At 44.3% G+C, this 20642-nt stretch overlaps 3 protein-coding genes across 4 annotated transcripts in view; 1 reads left to right on the forward strand and 2 right to left on the reverse strand.

Moving 5' to 3' along the window:
- SNX21 (sorting nexin family member 21) overlaps window positions 1–20642 on the reverse strand; it is a 37216-nt gene that overhangs the window by 2464 nt on the left and 14110 nt on the right. The window lies entirely within an intron of this gene.
- Window positions 68–16270, reverse strand: ZSWIM3 (zinc finger, SWIM-type containing 3). The gene is made up of 2 exons (XM_008571599.1): window positions 15883–16270; window positions 68–2487 (listed from the first exon to the last, which is right to left on the reverse strand). Exons 1-2 carry the CDS (start codon window positions 16035–16037, stop codon window positions 552–554), a joined length of 2091 nt encoding a protein of 696 aa, XP_008569821.1. The 5' UTR covers window positions 16038–16270; the 3' UTR covers window positions 68–551.
- ACOT8 (acyl-CoA thioesterase 8) overlaps window positions 16443–20642 on the forward strand; it is a 12796-nt gene continuing 8596 nt past the window's right edge. The window contains exons 1-2 of one of the 2 annotated variants that reach the window (XM_008571597.1): window positions 16443–16663; window positions 18122–18258. In XM_008571597.1, coding sequence (XP_008569819.1) covers window positions 16539–16663; window positions 18122–18258 — 262 coding nt within the window. In that variant the 5' untranslated portion in view covers window positions 16443–16538. The remainder of the gene's footprint in view (window positions 16664–18121; window positions 18259–20642) is intronic. The other variant, XM_008571598.1, reaches the window with a different exon arrangement.

A 20642-nucleotide genomic window follows, 5' to 3' on the forward strand; every position in this document is an offset into this window, starting at 1 on the left:
TTCCTAAGTCAGGAGTCCTACTGCTATGCAACTCCCCTTCCCTCACTGATCAATCAGAACACATTTCCCCTTATTTTTTTTTAAAAACAACTTTATTTAATATGAATAAAAATAGGAACAAATAACAGATTCTTCATAAAGAGCAGCAACAGCCAAGGATCACCCTCCTTCCTTTTGTCCCTGAAAACAGGCCTTTTCAGCAGGCTCATTTTGTCTCCTCCTATCCTGGGCCAGGGGTTCATCTCTATAGGGTGAATAAGATCTGATCTCAAGGATTGGGGGAGGAAGATGGGTGACCTTTCAGCACGGAGATAACTTTGGTCTTAAACAATGAATGAGGTTCCCAAGGAATGCCAAAGGTAGGGCTGAAAAGGGGCATATTCAACGGACTGTCACACAGTAGGGTTCCTCTCCTCCCTATTGTAACAATCTTCCTAGCCCTACCTAGGAAGACATTGGTTAAAATGCTGACCCTTATCATATCCTGCCCACTTCGAATTCTCAAACTTCCAAGGAGAGGGTTTGTAGGTCAATGTTCCAGTGCAAGTGCTTTAATCATGAATCATGGCAGCAGCAGGAGGGAGTCCCTCCCCTTCCTCCTGCTTTCCCCAGAGGAAAGGGAGGCGGCCCACGTCCTTAAAGCCTCCTGGCTGCTGATTGGACTCAGCTGGCTCACAAGAGTTAGCCCAGATATTCACAATCTTGTTCAGTGTGGAATAGCGTTCCTCCAGCTCTGGTCCCTCAGTCTGCATTAGCAGGTTTGCTAGCTCCCTGCTTAGGTCCTGAATCATGTCCTTCCGCCCTTGCTTCTCAGGCTGGTCTGCGTTTGGAACCACACCATGGTCCTGGGGCTCCCCATTGGGCCCAAGGAGGTGCTGGTACTTCTTCTGCCACCGACGGCATACCATGGCTTCACCTACTGGCTGCTGACTGGTGTGCAGCAGGGCCAAAATGTGCCGGCATGGCAGGTGGTACCATTGTTGAAAGGAACAGCTGCAGCTACAGCCATCTTTGCTAACCTGCTGAGAGTCCTCTAGCAGCTGAACATCCACTGAGGAGCCGGCCATGTCCACTAGGTGGGTGGAGTTCTGTACCACCTCCCACTCATTGTGGCACAGCTTGTAGGCAAGTTCAGAGCCACTCTGGTGCAAGGTGTCTAGCATGCCACCCTGGTAGGGCTGCACCTGTGGCTGCTGCTGCAACTGCACCTGCTGTGGGTCTGGCTTTGCCTCTTCCACAGGGAGCCTGGTGAGGCTTTCTCCACAGATTCCAAAAGCCTTCTTGGACTTTGGAGGCATGCTTGCTGGCCGGGCTCTCTTTAACTTGGGAGGAGCTGTGGGCAAGTTCTTCAAACCTTTGGTATTAAAGGAGTCTATGTAATCCACAAAGTGGAGGATGCAGTCTAGCAGGGACTGTTGTTCCCGAAAAAGGCTTGATACCTTGCTAGTGACAATGTCTAGGCTGTCCATGTAGGTGTTACACGCGTGAAGGCCCTTCCTAACATGCATATACCACAGCAGTTCACAGGAGAACCAGTGGGCTTGCAGGAAGCTGAAGAGATCCTCATCTAATAGGGCTTGGGACATCTGACAGAGATTTTTCAGGCTGGCATCTGAAGTGACAAACACAGCTTCCCGCAGGGCTTCCTTCATGAGCCTTTTAAAGGATGGATTTGCCGAACTACGATGCAACTTCTTCTCCAAGAGTCGAGTTGTATGGTAGATGGAAAGGAGGATGCGGGCAGCAGGAAAGATCTCCTGCAGGACGGCCCAGTGAGAGAATGCAGGGTCCACAAAGATCACCTTGACCTTGGGCCAATCAGAGTTGAACTCTGTGAAGATGCTCAGCATCTTGGCAACAGAGGTGGCTGTTTCGGCCCTAAGCACAGCAAAGTGTACTACTCGGCTCTCTCGTTCCTTGTTTTCCACCAAGAAAGCATAGAGGATGTGGCCCTGAGCATTCTCCACTCGGTGCAGCAAGAGATTCTCTGGGAAGCGGATGAACAGGTCACTCATCTTGCTGCTCTGGAAACTGAGCCGGTCCAGGTCTTGGCTGTTGCCCACACTGAAAGAGGCCATGGAACCCTCATCTACCTTAAGAAAATTCTTCATCACTTTTGCTATCTTGGCCAGGTCAGAAGGAGTGATGCCCTCTTGCTCTGGCTTTGAGGGTACGTGTACCTTATCTAGGCAAAAAGATGGTTCAACTGGGGACTTCTCAGCTGTGTCAAGGTCTTTCTTGTTTGTGGGCTGCACAGGCTGGAGTTTCTGTAGGCACATTTTCTTTTGAGATTTGCCAGTGGTGTCACCTCCAGGACCAGCAGTTTGGGAGCCACTATGTATATGCTTGGTGTTTAGTTCACTGATAAATAGTCTATCTAGTCTCTCGTTGTACCGCAGAAGCAAGTACGCTGGGCACATGTCTGCCTCCCGTGTTCTCTTCCTGTTTGACTGGGTCCGAATACAGACAAATTTCACCTGCACATATCTAGGGAAGGTAGAGGTGACAATGAGAAAAGTGCTGACTGCCTCCTCTCTCTTACAAGATAAGGCCCTCTAGGGGTTTGTATTAGCTGATATGTTTCCTGGAGACCACAGAATAGTATAGAATATAAGGAAGGAAGATTTAGATTAACTCTCCAGTTCCGAAGTATTCAGCTCTTTCTTCAAGACTCACTCCAACTACAACTCCCCTCATGTTCCTCTATAGCAGTTTTGAGCCCTAATTCCTTCCATTCTCTCTGTTGCCATTTGTAGCTGCCAACAATTCAATCTGAGGCAGGACAAAAGGGAAAATAGACAAGCAGCAGCAGAGTGCCCAGCTGGTTACTCTCTGATTAAAATGCCCCCTTGGACCAGCCCGTGGCTCACTTGGGAGAGTGTGGTGCTGACAACACCAAGTCAAGGATTAAGATCCCCTTACCAGTCATCTTTAAAAAAATAAAATAAAATAAAATAAAATGCCCCCTTCATAACTATCCCTTGGGAGCTACTGCCTTCTTCTCCTCTAGAAGGCAAAGATAAAACTGAGGCTCCAAGGACAATGGGCTAGATCAGTGGTTACGAAGGGAGTTCTGCAGGGACCTCTGGAGGTAGTATGTGTTTGGGCCTTCTCTGGAAGAGGGAAGATCTCTGCTCATCTTTCATTTAAAGGAAAATGTCCACATTCTAAGAAAGTTTGATAACCACTGGGATAGATGCTCTTTAGGGTCCCTTCAAGCTTTGCTATTCAGGGCTGTAAGTCAGGAGTTAAAGGAGAAGGGTAGGGCCGGCCCGTGGCTCACTCGGTAGAGTGTGGTGCTGATAACACCAAGGCCGCGGGTTCGGATCCCATATAGGGATGGCCGGTTTGCTCACTGGCTGAGCGTGGTGCTGACAACACCAAGTCAAGGGTTGAGATCCCCTTACCGGTCATCTTTTTTTAAAAAAAAAAGGAGAATGGTAATAAAATTGAATATCTGTTCTTTTTCTTTTCCTATCCCCATTTGACCCATGCTTCAAGGCCCAAATCAGTTCCTACCTTCTCCAGGAAGACTTTGCGGATGCCCAGAAATCATAGTAATTGCTTCTGTCTCTGAATTCATAGCATTTATCTAAAAGGCTTAGCAGATTCTCAGGGTGGCAGTGTACCTAGTGGTTAAACAGGAGACACACTGGAGTCTGCCTGGATTTGAATCCCGGCTCTACCACTAAGAAGCTGTTTAACCTTCGGTAAGTCATTTCACCTCTCTATGTGCAGTTGTCTCATCATAAAATAAGATGATCTCATTAGGGTTATGAGGATTAAATGAGCCACAGGCTGAATATTTAGCCCAGAGCCTGGTTCAGCCTTCTACTTACGCTAAATAAAAGTTAGCTGTTATTACTCCAGCACCTATACCTGTGACATTCTCTTGGATATTTATGCAGTGCCTTTCTAATTGAATGGGGATATCTTCAAGTGTCAGAACTAAGTTATTCCTCAGTGTATTCAAGCACCTAACACAATGCTGTTCCTTCAGCAGATGCTTATCAATGATGTACTGGATGAATGAATCATGGACCAGCAGTGGGTGGGATGCGTTGTGCCCCTGCCTCCGCAGGGAGTATCCCAGCATAAAGACCAGGGGAGGGGAAAAAAATCTCAGTCCCTGGCTTGACATCGGCACAGCCTGGGAGCCCCACCCGCACTTTTCCAAACACTCTGATCTAGCTGGTCCTGTTTGCTCATCCTGTGGGGCAAGCTTAGGCAAACAGGATATGTCAATCCCATAATCATAAGGTAGAGGGACCTGGGGCTGAAAATGTCTGAACCTGTTGTGTGCAGTGTGGGGGTGGCACCGTCTCCAGCTCTGGGGTAGGAAGGGATGGAGCAGTCCAGTAGTATGGCAAGGCCAGTGGGGGATGACCACTGTGTGGCCTCTGCTTGCCTCTCTAGCCTTGTTTTCTACCCTTCACCAACCTGTTTTTTGTACCCCAGGAAGACAAACACTCTACAACTTCCTGTGTTCACCATGCATGTCTTACCTCTAGGTCTTTGTGCATGTTTATCTTTTTGTTTGGAATGCCCTTCCCACCTTTCTTCATCTCAAAGCTTACTCATCCTTCAGGACTATGTACAACCATCATCTTTTCTAGGAAGCCTTCCTCAAGCCCTAAGACTGGGCCCTACCCTTCAGCTGGTTCAACATATTAGTCTAACTCTGTCTCATCAAATTATGTTGACTTTTTGAGAACTTAATGAATGTTGAGCTACTTCAAAGAAAGGCACTGGTGACTGCCAACCATAAAGCTCTTTCTACCATTCTTGGCTCCATTAATGTCTGAAGCTCCCAGGGTGGGAACCTGGGCATTCTTTTCAATTCCTCCTTCTTGCCTGTACCCAATATGTTAACTAGTCTTTTTAATTCTTTCCCACCACTGCTACATGTATTGAAGATTTATTATATGCCAGGCTATATTAAATGTATCATTTTATACTAGAAGAAGGCTCTATTATCATTTACATTTTATAGATTGGGAAGCAGGCTAATAGAGGTTCTCAAGGATGAGAATCTGGGATTTAATCTTCTAGCTAAGACCTGAGAATTTGAGATTTGCACTGTTTGCTCGTCTACAGTCTGACTAGTTAACCATTATGCTGCATGTCTTCCTTCAAAATATTTCTCCTTTCTCTGAATTCCCATTTTCGCCCTCCTCATCTTGATCCCCAACGCATTGGTTAGGTTCGACAACTTCCTTAAAGACTGCTAAACATACTGTCCTTGTTGACATCATACAATTTCAAACTTAATGGGTGCTAGGTTGAAGTTCTTTTTTTCTGCTTCATTTAATATTTTTTATTGAGATATAACTTGTGTTAAAGGACACAAATCTTTTTTTTTTTTTTTAAAGATGACCGGTAAGGGGATCTTAACCCTTGACTTGGTGTTGTCAGCACCACGCTCAGCCAGTGAGCGAACCGGCCATCCCTATGTGGGATCCCAACCCGGGGCCTTGGTGTTATTAGCACCGCACTCTACCGAGTGAGCCACGGGCCGGCCCAGGACACAAATCTTTTGTGAAAATTCTCTGAGCACTACAGTTATTTTCATCTGTACTTATTTATGTCTCCCTGGTAAAAGCATAGACTCCCTTCAAGATAGGGACAAGGTTTTATATTTTTCTGAATCTCTCTTAGTGCTTGTATCTAAGAGCACCAGCCAGGATATGGATGGAGAAAGGGAGCCATTCAGTCTTGCTTTCTTCCAACCTACTCTGTAGGTGTTTGCATTAGAAGGCAGGGAGCCAGTGCTGCTCCCAGTGCCTGGCACTGCTCTATACACCTATAATCGTCCTTATCTAGAATGGCACAGTATTTTCATATAACCTTTGTGCCTCCTCCCATATAATTTAAATCATTTCTAGATTACTTATAATACCTAATACAATGTTAATGCTATGTAAATAGTTGTTATACTGTATTGTTTAGGGAACAATAACAAGAAAAAAGTCTGTACATGTTCAGTACAAATGCAACCATCCTTTTTTCCCCCCTAATAAATTCAGTCCATGGTTAGTTGAATCCACAGATGCAGAACCCTAGATACAGAAGGCCGACTATACTGAATGAATGTTAAATGAGTGACTGGGGCATAGAAAGTTCTTTCCCATGACATGAGTAGTATGCTAGAAGATCACTGGGACAGAGTTGTTGCAGGACTTGACTTCTAGCCCTAGCACTATTACTCTTATTAGACATGTGGCCAGTCATTTTTGTTTTTTTTTTGCAGCTGGCCAGAATAGGAATCCTAACCCTTGACATTGGTGTTATAACATTTAGCCCTAGGGCCGGCCTGTGGCTCACTCGGGCGAGTGCGGTGCTGATAACACCAAGGCCACGGGTTCGGATCCCATATAGGGATGGCCGGTTCGCTCACTGGCTGAGCGTGGTGCTGACAACACCAAGTCGAGGGTTAAGATCCCCTTACCGGTCATCTTTAAAAAAAAAAAAAAAAACATTTAGCCCTAACCAACTGAAAGTCTAAATTAAGTGATGGTTAAATAGATGTACAAGTAATACACTTATAACTGAATAAAGAGTGATTCACTCAGACTAGGGATGGATGCAGATCAACTAAGGCTTTTCATTTATTTTACGTAAGATTTGTGTCTTTGCTGTATGTAAATTGTACCTTAAACAGTAAATAGGACTGTTATAGGTAGAGAATAGGTAATGCCATTTTAGACACTATAATGTAAATTCGAAACAAGACTCAGGGAGTCAGAAGATATAAGTCTAAGTTCCACTATTAGTTATGTGACCGTGGATGAGTAACTTCACTTACTGTAAGCCTCCAATTTCTTATCTATATATATAGAAATAACAGGAATAAGAGAGTACTGGTCTATCAATAACGAGTACCTCGTCCAAGAAAAATCAGTATCACTTAAAGTGAATTCATTTTAAGGGCTGTGATTGAAATTGTTTGTTTCCGGGCCGGCCCGTGGCTCACTCGGGAGAGTGCGATGCTGATAACACCAAGGCCCGGGGTTCGGATCCCATATAGGGATGGCCGGTTCGCTCGCTGGCTGAGCGTGGTGTTGACAACACCAAGTCAAGGGTTAAGATCCCCTTACCGGTCATCTTTAAAAAAAAAAAAAAAAACATTTAGCCCTAACCAACTGAAAGTCTAAATTAAGTGATGGTTAAATAGATGTACAAGTAATACACTTATAACTGAATAAAGAGTGATTCACTCAGACTAGGGATGGATGCAGATCAACTAAGGCTTTTCATTTATTTTACGTAAGATTTGTGTCTTTGCTGTATGTAAATTGTACCTTAAACAGTAAATAGGACTGTTATAGGTAGAGAATAGGTAATGCCATTTTAGACACTATAATGTAAATTCGAAACAAGACTCAGGGAGTCAGAAGATATAAGTCTAAGTTCCACTATTAGTTATGTGACCGTGGATGAGTAACTTCACTTACTGTAAGCCTCCAATTTCTTATCTATATATATAGAAATAACAGGAATAAGAGAGTACTGGTCTATCAATAACGAGTACCTCGTCCAAGAAAAATCAGTATCACTTAAAGTGAATTCATTTTAAGGGCTGTGATTGAAATTGTTTGTTTCCGGGCCGGCCCGTGGCTCACTCGGGAGAGTGCGATGCTGATAACACCAAGGCCCGGGGTTCGGATCCCATATAGGGATGGCCGGTTCGCTCGCTGGCTGAGCGTGGTGTTGACAACACCAAGTCAAGGGTTAAGATCCCCTTACCGGTCATCTTTAAAAAAAAAAAAAAAGAAAAAAAAAGAAATTGTTGGTTTCCAATCTAACATCGTTTTGTTGCTTTCTTCCTTCCTAACAGAGGGCCAGTTTTATCCAGGTTTCCATTCCTCCCCCACATGGCTATGTGCTTTGGTCTAGTCTAAGCCAGTTAAGATAATCTCATTAGGAAAAGGCATGGATACCGGCTCAATTCTGGATGAAAAAAACGTGATAGGAAATCTGCAGGAAACAAGGAGGGCTTTTTGTTCTGGATGTGACTCCTGCATTTGTACCATGTGGGGAGCCATCCTGGGGGCAAAGCTGAGACCTGAGGATGGCAGAGTGGAAAGATGCAAACAGCCTAGGCCATTCAAACAATCACCATCAGAGGCCCACCTCTGGGCTTCTAAGTATTGGCAACTAATAAGTCCTTCTGAGTTAGGATTTTCAGTTAATTGCAGCTAAAAACATCCCCAGAAACATTTCATAGTAAATGGCTGAAAACAAGATTTGAGTGGAACTTTATCTTAAAAAAAGAGACTAAAATTATGAAGTTAACATTATATTTAACAAAAGTAGGTTATAATGGCAGCTATATGCCAATTCTTAGAATAATCAAAGAACAACTTAAAGCATCAACTGTTTTTTCTTCCTGGTGTAATTTTCCCAAGCACTATGTTACTTCATTCCTGGTCTCACTTTTGCAATATACTAAGGTCAGTTTTACCAAAATATTCCTGGGCTTTATCGAGTTTCCCAAGGGCTTAATTTGATTCTTTGCTATGCAAATCCTCTGTTTTTCAAGTTTCTATCATCTCACCATCCTTGATTTCCCTTCTCCATTTGTTGACTGGTATAAGGCTGAAAGTTCTCTATCATTACTTCCAGGGACTTCACCCAGTCCTGTGACTCTTGGGAGATGTGCAATTTCAGTTTGCAATCAGTTTTATTTGCATTGTTTTATCCTGATGTTTACATCTATTTATCAGCCAGAAACTGACTACCAAAGATGTTTTCTTTTTGTTTGTTTCTTTTTCTTTTTTTTGGCAGCTGGTCAGTATGGAGATCTGAACCCTTGACCTTGGTGTTATCAGCACCATGCTCTCCCAAGTGAGCTAACTGGCCAGCCCATTACCAATGATGCTGATGGGACTGGAAGGGGTAAGCAGGAAAGAATGGTTAAGTAATGATTAGTTTTATAAGTAGCTAGTTCTAGTTTATTAGCAAAATTTCTTTTTTTTTTTAAAGATGACCGATAAGGGGATCTTAACCCTTAACTTGGTGTTGTCAGCACCATGCTCTCCCAAGTGAGCAACCAGCCATCCATATACAGGGATCCGAACCTGTAGCCTTGGTGTTATCAGCACCACACTCTCTCAAGTGAGCCACGGACCGGCCCTATTATTAGCAAGATTTCTGTGTCATGACTTTTGCTTTCTTATACAACCTTGTGACTATGGATACATGGATAATGAAAACTCTGATAACAAGGGTTCAAAGGGTGTGGTAAGGATTAGATAAAACAATGCCTGTAAAGTTCCTAGCAGATTATCTGGAATGTGTTCCAAAAAAAGTGTTAAAAAATGGTAGCTATTAAACTGAATAGCAAAACTGTTTGAAAACATCAATCTCCCCCAAAACACAACAAAAATAAAAACACAATAGCCATAAAAATATGAGAGGGGGAACTGGGCATAAAATAAAAGACTCTCCCAGTTGATAGCAATGTTAAAGAAAAATTAAAATGGAGGCCACAGTTTAGATATACCCCAAGGCCAACCACCCATAGCCAAAACTTAAGGTATCCTGATTTCCCTGAAATGCTAGCTCTAATCATAAAACACAAATGTAAGCTTTACATCCTTGTCAGTTTGTATGATTCAGTGAAATTAAATGAATCAGCTATAGACAAAACAGCATAAACAGCTCTACTTGCTCTAAACAGAATGTTAATGTAGAATAGCCAATCTTGAAAAAGGTCAAAATACATCTTCCTTTATGCTTTATCAACTGTGCTGTGACTGTTATGATGGGGCTTCTTACCATGTTTTTCAGTTTGAAGTCTCTCTATACTCGAACTGTTCTATGTATGCATAATAAACTTTAAAAAGTTTTCTAACTTGGGCCGGCCTGTGGCTCACTCGGGAGAGTGTGGTGCTGATAACACCAAGGCCACGGGTTCAGATCCCATATAGGGATGGCCGGTTAGCTCACTGGGCGAGCAGGGTGCTGACAACACCAAGTCAAGGTTAAGATCCCCTTACCAGTCATCTTTAAAAAAAAAAAAAAAGTTTTCTAACTTGATCTGATTTTATTTTTGATGGGGACTTTTGGTCATTTACCGGGAACTCCCACAGCACATTTCCTTGACTCTCTAAAGTACCTACCACTTTCTATCATGTACTATCGTTAGAACTTCAGCAAATATTTACTGAGCACTGTGTCAGCTGCTACATGCATTTTCTTAATTCACTGTCACCATACCTTCCTCATTTTATAAAGGATGAAACTGTGTCACAGAGGATAAAAGTCTTGCCCAAGGTCAAGAGCAAAGGCTGTCTCTCTGACTCCAGAGCTCTTCCTTTTAATCGCTAGGCCAGCTTTTCCTGAACTTCGGTTAATCACAGATTACCTTTACATTTGCCATAGCTATCACATAACATTTACACTATTATTTTAAAATCGTCTTAAAATGGTAAAGCTCACTTGCTTTACTCTGTTTAAAAAGGAACCATATGTGTACATATTGACATAAATACTTACTATTAAAATCTTCCCGGGCCGGCCCGTGGCTCACTTGGGAGAGTGTGGTGCTGATAACACCAAGGCCCCGGGTTCGGATCCCATATAGGGATGGCTGGTTCGCTCACTGGGTGAGCGTGGTGCTTACAGCACCAAGTCAAGGGTTAAAATCCCCTTACCGGTCATCTTTAGAAAAAATTTTAAAAAATAAATAAATAAATAAATAAATAAATAAATAAATAAATAAATAAATAAAATCTTCCCACCTGAACACCAGTAGTATGCATATTTGGCTGCAGAAACATCCACTAAATTATCTCCTAAAAACATTTCCCCTGCTTGTCCTCTAGTCCCTCAAGAGCAGCACTCACTCCAAAACATTAATATATTCTTCAAAAAGCCCAACAGTGAGCTGTGACAGAACCAGTGTGCAATAAATGACCCAAGAATATCCTTCACAACTTCCCAGCTAGCAGTCAACTTGTCTCTGCTAATGGCCCATGCTGCTGAATTCACCACCTCCTAAGTAGCTCTGTCCACTATTGTCCTCAAGGGCTGAGCCCACAGTTTACTCATCTTAGTACCCCAGCTCAATGCTTGGCCCATGGTAAACTCTTAGCCTCTTACTACAAGTTTGCTGAAGGAATAAGTGAACGAGTGACATTAGAAAGCTATTAGAGCCCATTGATTAGATTAAAAGATTTGGCAATAAATAGGCTGGATCTGACCCTCAGTTCTAATACCTAAGTGCTTTCTTACAGTTTCTTGAAATCTTATCCTACTCCCTGTTCTGGTGTCCTCTCTTCCTTCTGCCTCTTCCCATTTTTCCTGGCTTTGACTATCAAATTCAGACTTCTCTGGCTCACACCCAGGTGGTTTTGGGGGTGAGGGTGCTTTTTGCACAAGTTCTCTTATTATTTTTCTTTTCCAGGTCTTGACTAGCTCAGTCCCTGCTCCTGCCCTCCCTTTGACTGTATCTATCCTCTCCTCCCTTTCTCTCAATCATGTGCAACTATGATAAACACAACCTTCCTTCAAAGAGTTACATAATGCAACTCTGAGCCTTAACCTAAAGCAGAGAGGTGGAAACTATTAGTTTCTTAACACTTGACTTCTGGCTCTGTCTCCCCATCTGCAGAATAAAAATAGGAGTAATAGGGGCCGGCCCGTGGCTCACTTGGGAGAGTGCGGTGCTGATAGCACCAAGGCCACGGGTTCGGATCCTATATCGGGATGGCCGGTTCGCTCACTGGCTGAGCGTGGTGCTGACAACACCAAGCCAAGGGCTGAGACCCCCTTACCGGTCATCTTTAAAAAAAAAAAAAAAGAATAATAATAGGAGTAATAATAATAATGTTAATATTTATGGAATATTTTAAAGTACTAGGCATTATTGTAAGCACTTTACATGTATTAACTCATTTAATGGGAATAACAAAATCTGCTGACAAGGTTATTCAGAGGACCAGGTCAAATAAAGAAGGTGAATGTGCTTTGTAAACTATCTCTGCAAGGCCGGCCTGTGGCTCACTCGGTAGAGTGCGGTGCTGATAACACCAAAGCCACGGGTTCGGATCCTATATAAGGATGGCCGGTTTGCTCACTGGCTGAGCGTGGTGCTGACAACACCAAGCCAAGGGTTGAGATCCCCTTACCGGTCATCTTTCAAAAAAAAAAATAAACTATCTCTGCAAAATGTCAGGGAAGACAGTGTTTTCTCTGATCAAGAAAAACTGTATTGGTATCAAGTGTTAACCCCCAACACCCTACCTGCCAACCAGATTAAGTTTCCCCATCATGTCCCAACCCAGCACCCTGGACTTCTCCTTTGTTCTCCTTTGGGGCCCTCACTACCATTTTAAGGAAATAATTATTTCTGTGGTTATAGTTTAATATTCATCTCCATGATTAGAGAGGAAGCTCCATGAGAGCAGGGACCCAATTTACCCTCTTCAGCAAGGCTATCTTCAGACACTAGCATGGAGTAAGTTTTCAGTAAACAATAGCTAAAATCAATGAAATCAATGAAAATAGAATCCATTAAACTGACCACATAATGGAATAAGTGGTGTGGAATAATCTCCAAGATACTTTGATAAGTGAGAAAATCCAAGTATAGGGCTGGCCCGTGGCTCACTTGGGAGAGTGTGGTGCTGATAACACCACGGCCACGGGTTCGGATCCCATATAGGGATGGCCGGTTAGCTCACTGGGTGAGTGTGGTGCTGACAACACGAAGTCAAGGGCTAAGATCCCCTTACTGGTCATCTTTTTTTTTTTTCTTAGATGACCGGTAAGGGGATCTCAACCCTTGGCCTGGTGTTGTCAGCACCATGCTCAGCCAGTGAGCAAACCGGCCATCCCTATATAGGATCCGAACCCGTGGCCTTGGTGTTATCAGCACCGCACTCTACCGAGTGAGCCACGGGCCGGCTTCCCTTACTGGTCATCTTTAAAAAAAAAAAAAAAAAAAGAAAATCCAAGTACAGAAGGATGTATATAAATAGTATGCTGCCACTCGTGTTAAAAAAGAAAAAAGATGCATATGCACATACAATATATGCATGTTCAGGCTCAATGTCACTCAGGGAGGCAACAGTAGTTGCCTCTAGATAACACTGTGGAAGTGACAGACTTTTATTTTATTTTTTAAATTTTTTTTAAAGGTGACTGGTAACGGGATCTTAACCCTTGACTTGGTGTTGTCAGCACCACGCTCTCCAAAGTGAGCAAACCGGCCATCCCTATATGGGATCCGAACCCATGGCCTTGGTGTTATCAGCACCACACTCTCCCGAGTGAGCCACTGGCCAGCCTGAAGTGACAGACTTTTAGACCCTCTGTACTGTTGGAAAATATTTTTCATTAAAAGACTATATTAACTCAAAAACAAATTCACTTTTTAAATTGCTCACCTTCAAAAACAAAAATGAACAAAACAAATTCCAACCCTCCAATCTATATATCTTGGTTCCTCGAATTTTCTTTTCTGCTGTTCCAGCATAATTCATTCCTTCTAGCTAATCAGGTCTCTTCACTGCTTTCTTTTTTGTGTGTGCAAACATAAATCACTGCTTTCTAATAGAAGCACATCATGTTAACATCTGTACTAACTCATACCCTTTCTCCCTCTAGGATGATAATCCTCCTATGGTCAAGGCAGAATGGTCCCTCAAAGATGTCCTCTTCCTAACCATATAACCTGTGAATATGTTAGGTTACATGGCAAAGAGGAATTCAAGTTGCAGATGGAACTAAGGTTGCTATCAACTAACTCGAAAATAGGAAAACTATCCTGGATTATCTGGGTGGGCCCAATATAAGGATCATAAGGATCCTTAAAAGTAAAGAGGGAGGTAGAAAAGGGGAGCCAGAAAAGGATATGTAACAGACAGAAGCAAGGTCAGAGTGCTGTAATGTGAGGACTCAACCTGCCATGCTGGCTTTGAAGATGGAGGAAGGGGTCATGAGCCAAGGAATATGGGCAGCCTCTAGGAACTGGAACTGGCAAGAACACAGGTTCTCCCCTAGGGACTCTAGAAAAAAAATGCAATCCAGAAGACACCTTGATTTTAGCCCAGTGAAACCTGTATCTGACTTCTCGCCTAGAGAATTATAAGATAATAAACTCATGTTGTTTTAAGCCACTAAACTTGTGGTAATTTGTTAGAGCAGCAAATAAAAAATGAATACACTTCCTGATACCTCCCCATCTTTTGGGGCCTAGCTCAGCCTCCTTTTCTCTTACTTCTGCAGCCCACAGTGATTTTTCTCCCTTCAGAGTTCCTGCAGCACTTATTTCCCTGAATTACGTTTAGCATTTGGTAAGTCATTCATTCAACAATTGTTTAATGCCTGCTATGGGCCAAGCCCTGTGCTAGATTCTGGGGATGGTCTCCCTGAAAAGGCAATAGTGAATTTTTTGTATTCCTCTCACTGCTTAGCAAGGTGCTACCCACATAGCATAAAGTCCAAACACCTCACAGTGGTACCCTAAGATCATTTAGATAGACTGCACCTGACATCATCTCCTGCCAAGCATGGCATCCTACAGTTTCTCTAACATACCACCTTCTTTCACGTATCTGTGTCTTTGTTCCCACAGGTCCTTCTGCACAGTTCCTTCTCGTCAAATTCCTCCATGCTACTCAGTAATTCACCATTAATCTACTATTACTCTAGCCCTCTGTGTTTATTCACAGCCCAGAGAAACCATTAATTCCAGTGTGAAGACTTTCCCCATCTCTCAGGCATTTGTCACTTCATTCTCTACAAATCTCTTAAAGCGATTATCACATAGTTAGCTTACCTGAATACAAGTCTATCCCACCTTAAGCTCTTTGGGGGTAGTTTGGATACTTATTCATCTTTATGTCATCTGTACCCAGCATAGCACTGGACTTCAAAGTAGTGGGAAGGATATAGCCTGGTTCCCTAGTTGGGGAGCTTTGGCCAAACATCTCAATCCAGGTCTCAAATACAGATATATTTTGACTCTCAGAGTTGGCCCACGTGGTGTGTGTTAAGATTTGAACTGATTTTCAATTTTTAAAAAAGTGAACAAATTCACATAAAGTCTGGATTTCTGACAACTCTTGCCCCAAATCCTGGCAACACTAGATCTTCATTTTCACATGGCAGACATCACCTGGAGCTGATTAAATGGGGCCTGCTCTCTACTTTACCCAGTTCACACTTCTGTTGTCCCTAGCACAAAGACCCAAAGACCTGGTGTAGGCTGTTATTTCATCATTCTTAAAGTAACACTGGTCTGTTTCACCTGATCCCTGAAGGCATTTGAGTCTTCAACCCCTCTTTTAGACTCTAAGCCTGTTTTCTCATCTGTCAAATGGGAAAAATAACATTTATCTATAATTCTAAAAACAGCCCTGCAGGATAAAGTATGCATAGAGTAGGGAACGCTGCCTGGGACACGTACAGTGTTTGAAAAACGGTTGTTAATATCAAGAGCTCAAGAACCATTTACAAAACGAAAGAATGAAAGGACTAACCAACAAATGACCATGTATGTTATTGCTTTGTAAAGAGAAAACTGAAGAAGGAAATTATCGCCAAGGCGTTTTTATCCATTTGTGAAGGCCACACTTTGTGCCTTGGGATACTGCAGGTGCTCAAAAAAATGGGAGGAACTGCAATTATTACGAATTTCAGAAAAGCTTGTAAATGAAGGAGAGAGTGAACGTGAACTGGGAGGTCAAAAAAGGATGCCTGTGGAGGTTTCCCTCTCTTTTCACAAGGCACAGAGCAGGTGCTCAGTGAGTGCCTGATGGAGAGCGGGGCCCAACTGCATTCCTTCCTCCTCTGGGCCACCCTCAGGGAGTGTCCAGCCTCCTCGGCCACCTCCGCACCCTCCTGTCCCGCCCCGCCCCGCCCCGCCCTTACAGGATGTCTTCACGGATGGAGGTGCCATGATTGAGGTTGTGGAAGCGGACGGAGACGCAGTCCCTGAGAATGAAGGAGCACCTGTTCTCCTTTTTGTAAGCGTTGAAGCACTCCTTGAAGTCCTCGTAGGTCTTGAAACAGCTGCCCAGCTCCATGGCTGCCCTCACAGCTCACACCAGGGGCTGGCCCCAGATCACACCAGGGGTCAGAGGTCACACTGTGAGGGTTTTCCGGCTGGCATGGGCCCAGAACGCCTTAAGGGTCCGCCCGAATTGGGTGGCCTATTATGGAGCTTAGGAAGAGCCCCCAGACCGACAGGACTATAAGAGAGTGGGGGGCGTCTTTGCTATCTGACAGGGGAAATGACACTCGGTCCTTATTATCCAGTCCCGAGGCTCCGCCCCCTCACTGGCATATCCAATCACAAACCAGATTCACAAACTGGCACTTATTTTCTCCAATAGCTAGAGAAAGATGGATGCATCTACTTGGAGACTGATAGGAGCACCGGCCAATCATAACGTGCATCCCGCCTCCTCAGGGGTCCCCAGTGGACTTCCGGTTGCTAAGCCAATCGGCAGGAAGCGCCGGGAGCTGTATGGGTCTCCGCGTGTCCCACAGGGCGCAGTGTCTCTGTCCGGCAGCGAGTGAGCGAGATGTCGTCCCCGCAGGCCCCGAAGGATGGGCAGGGCGGCGGCGGCGGCGATCCTCCCGGAGACCTCCGTAGCGTCCTGGTCACCAGCGTGCTTAACCTCGAGCCGCTGGACGAGGATCTCTTCAGGTAGCCGGCCACACCTGGCTCGCACCCTATCTTTAGGACAGACTCCAGATAGCGACTGCCGCCGCCCCGTGGTCCCCAGCTCCGGGATTAGGATGTGTTTTGCGTGGGATGCAAGCTCTGCCGCGATTAGGAGAGAGTTTGTCCCTGACAGAGCTGTCCTCGCTGTCCCGGCTTCCTCCGTCCCTCTCCGCGACAGGTCTGCGCAGCCCCACCTCTAAGAGGTCCTGGCGATTTGGGCAGATAAAGTAGTGTCCTGAGATACCCTACTCGGCTTAGCATCGGCCGGGGAAGCGGGCCAGAGATGGCGGTGATTTGCCCAAGGGCACACGGATGATCAGGTTTAAAACTTACAAGCAGATCTTTGCATATTAATTATATATTTTTCCTCTTACATCATCCCCAGCACTATTTGGTGGGGTCTGGTAGCTCATTACTCATCCTGAGGACTGAGCCTGTTTCCTTCCCAGCATCACTTAAGTTCTTGACTGCAGCAGGGGTCTGTAAGAGCTTTACCTCTAAGGTTCCTGGCGGCTTTATTGGGAGCTATCCTACTTTGACCTCCCTTTCTTCCATTTAAGGAATTCTAAGTAACTTTCTGAAAGGCTATTTACAATGCATTGTTATGGAAAATGCTAAACTCTGGCTGGATGGTGGGAGGCTGGAGACAAAAATCGCTCAGCCTGGGCCGGCCTGTGGCTCACTCGGGAGAGTGTGGTGCTGATAACACCAAGGCCATGGGTTCGGATCTCTATGTAGGGATGACAGGTTAGCTCACTGGCTGAGCGTGGTGCTGACAATACCAAGTCAAGGGTTAAGATCCCCTTACCAGTCATCTTTAAAAAAAAAAAAAAAATCCTTCAGCCTTCAGAGGGCTCAAGCATTGGGCAAATCTTTTCATCTCTGGGGCCAAGCCATAGTTTCCTCATCTGTACACTGAACAATTTTGATATCTGAGGGTCCTTCTAGTTCGGAATCTAGTTCTTGGAAGAATTGGTCTGTTGTGGTTGAGGGGTGTAAGCAGCAGACCTTAATGCAGTCCACCCCCAGCTCAGCTCTTGAGGTTCACCTTGGTCCATTTAAGGCCTTGAGAGGCTTCTGCCTTACTCTGGTATGGGGAATGGAAGAAACACTAGACTCGAGGTAAAAATACCCCAAATACCCAGATACTGCACAGGATTGGTAATGTTTAAGCTGTGTGACCTTGCCCAAGTCACTTTCCATCTCTGATCCCTGTTCTGTTATAGTGTAAAATAAAAGGGTTGATTTGTTATCCTTAGCTAAAGTCCACAGAAAGGTTTGGGTGGTCATGAAGGCCGTGAAGTTTTGTGATTTTCGCTAGATTCTCAAAAGGATCCCAAACCCCAATAAGATTAAGAGATCCTGCACTAGATACTCATTGAAGGCGGTAGAATTTGGTCCAGCTTCCAAGTCTTTCCCACTTTCCCCCTCTCCCTACAGAGGAAGACATTACTGGGTACCTACCAGCCAGCGGTTGTTTGGGGGTCAGATCGTGGGCCAGGCCCTGGTGGCTGCTGCCAAGTCTGTGAGTGAAGATGTCCACGTGCACTCCCTGCACTGCTACTTTGTTCGGGCAGGTAAAGCCCCCTCCTCCCTGTCCCTAACCCAACCCTGCTGACCCAGTAGCCGCTTTTTTCTGGCCTTGGAAGCTGACTGAGGAGAAAGGCAAGAGAGGGAGAAAGGGGGAGAAATGTGGGAGGGAGGGAAAGAAGGGTGGAGGGAGAGAGGGGGTAGGAGACGACCCTCTTACCTAAGTGATGCCTAGGGAGGAACAAGTTCTGGGGCCAACAAAGAGCCTTGGCACCAAACAAACATTAAAAGGACTGGCCAGTTAGCTCGGTTGGTTAGAGCCTGGTGCTGACAACACCAAGGTACAGAATTCGATCCCTGTACTGGCCAGTCACCAAAAAAAAAAAAAAAGTGCCTTGGACCTCACACCTGCTGAGACTCACTGAGTCCTTGTTATCTGGCCCATAGTTGACAGGCTTTGTTGCTTAACTGCTCCCTGTGGGCCTTTTGTTCTTCATTCTTTGTACGCCACTTGGTGTGGAGCACTGTTTTAGATCCTCAGAGTGGAGCTCTAACCTCCGTTAGGGGTTTGGAGGTGGGAAGCTTGGGTTGGAGAAGAGAGAACCAGTCTGAGAATCAGGAGATCTAGGGCCTGGTTTAACGTTTGCTGATAATTTGTCATGAGAACTTTTTTTTTTTTTATAAGATAACCGGTAAGGGAATCTTAACCCTTGACTTGGTGGTGTTATCACCACGCTCTCCCAAGTGAGCTAACTAGCCATCCCTATACAGGGATCTGAACCCATGACTTTGGTGTTATCAGCACTATACTCTCCCAAGTGAGCCACCAGCAGGTCCTGCCATGAGACCTTGAGTGAGGTTACCTCCTTACCTTCAGACTAGGTTCACCCCATCTATAAAACGGAGGAGAGGCAGGACCTGGGGTATTTTAGTGGGATGGTATCTACAACTGCTTACAGCTCTGGGGTCAAATAAAGGAGCAAGAGTAATCATTTAAAACTCATGCCTGGGCTGGCTGGTTGCCTCCGTTGGTTAAAGCTGGTGTTGATAAGACCAAGGGTCAACGGCTCAGATCCCCTTACCCACAGCCGCCAAAAAAATCCCACAAATCCATGCTCTCTTTAGAAAAAAAACTCTCTTGCTTTCCCTTCTTCCCCCTCACTCGTAGGACAGACACCCCTGATTTTGAGTGTCACTGTCTTCTGCATAGACCTACCAGCTGAGAAGTTGTGGAACTTTACAATATCTGCTTTGTATTAAGAAAACAACAGTGGGGTTCCTCCTTCATTTTACAAGTGTAAAAGTTGTAATATTAAATACACTTTTTCATACTATCCCATGTCCCTCACTCCCCATCCGTTTATTGCTTGTCCCTCCCTCACAATCATTGCTATAACGTATTTGAATATTTACCATGGGCCCAGCCTGGTTCTTACCTTTATGCTAGGTGGAAGTAAATGTGAGCTTTATTTCTTCAATTTGGTTATAAGCTCCAAAAGTAGTAGCCTTTTGATATTGTAATCCTTCTATCTAGAGAGATACTTGGCTGTTTTGTTTTGTGGGGTTGGGGCGTTGCTTGATCCCTCTGAATCTGTTTCCTCATCCTGTGATGAAAGAATTCAATGAGTCTTTGCAGGTTATCTAGTGCAGGCCTGGCATGTTGCTGGCTTTCCATAAATGATAACATTATTTTCTGATGATGAATTTATGGGAATAATAAGAATTTGCATGATACAGAGCACAGCCATGTATGTTATCTTGTTTTGTCCCCATAAGTAAACAAGAGTGGTGGGCATTCCAGCCTCCATTCTTACCTATAAGGAAAGCGGGACCTGAAGAGGTTTTGTAACCAGCGCCCACAGTGCTCAGGGAGGCAGAGCTAGGATTTGAACCAAGGTTTGTGTATCTCCAAGTGCCAAACTCTTTCCTGTTTCCCTGTATCTCTCTTTCACTTTTGGAAGATAATTCCAAACCATGGGAGAGCTGCCAGGGTGGCCTTCCCAGGTTTTGGGGGAAAGATCCTCTTCCTTGGAAATTCTCCACCCAGGGGCAGCATGAAATGAGCTATTCTCAAGCTACCATTTCAAAATCAATCATCAATTATTTGTGCCCCTACCTGCTTCTCGAAAGTCTAAAAGATAGCTTAAGATAATTGGCAGCTGTTACAGGACTGTTAAATAAAAGTCCAAGGACAGCAGGCTAGTGGTAATGGGATTTGGGGAAAATGATTGTGTCACAAAAGTAGGCAAAGGCATATTGTTGTGGTTTTACACAAAATTTAGTCCTGAGATTCCTTTTTAGGGAAGCTCTCTTAGTTTGTGTTGTGACCCTCTACTGGATACATCAAATATTATAATAAATGATGATGTTTTAGTGATATATATATATATATATATATATATATATATATTTTTTTTTTTTTTTTTTTTTT

This window comes from Galeopterus variegatus, unplaced genomic scaffold (assembly GCF_000696425.1).
Source record: "Galeopterus variegatus unplaced genomic scaffold, G_variegatus-3.0.2 Scaffold706, whole genome shotgun sequence".
NCBI lineage: Eukaryota > Metazoa > Chordata > Mammalia > Dermoptera > Cynocephalidae > Galeopterus > Galeopterus variegatus.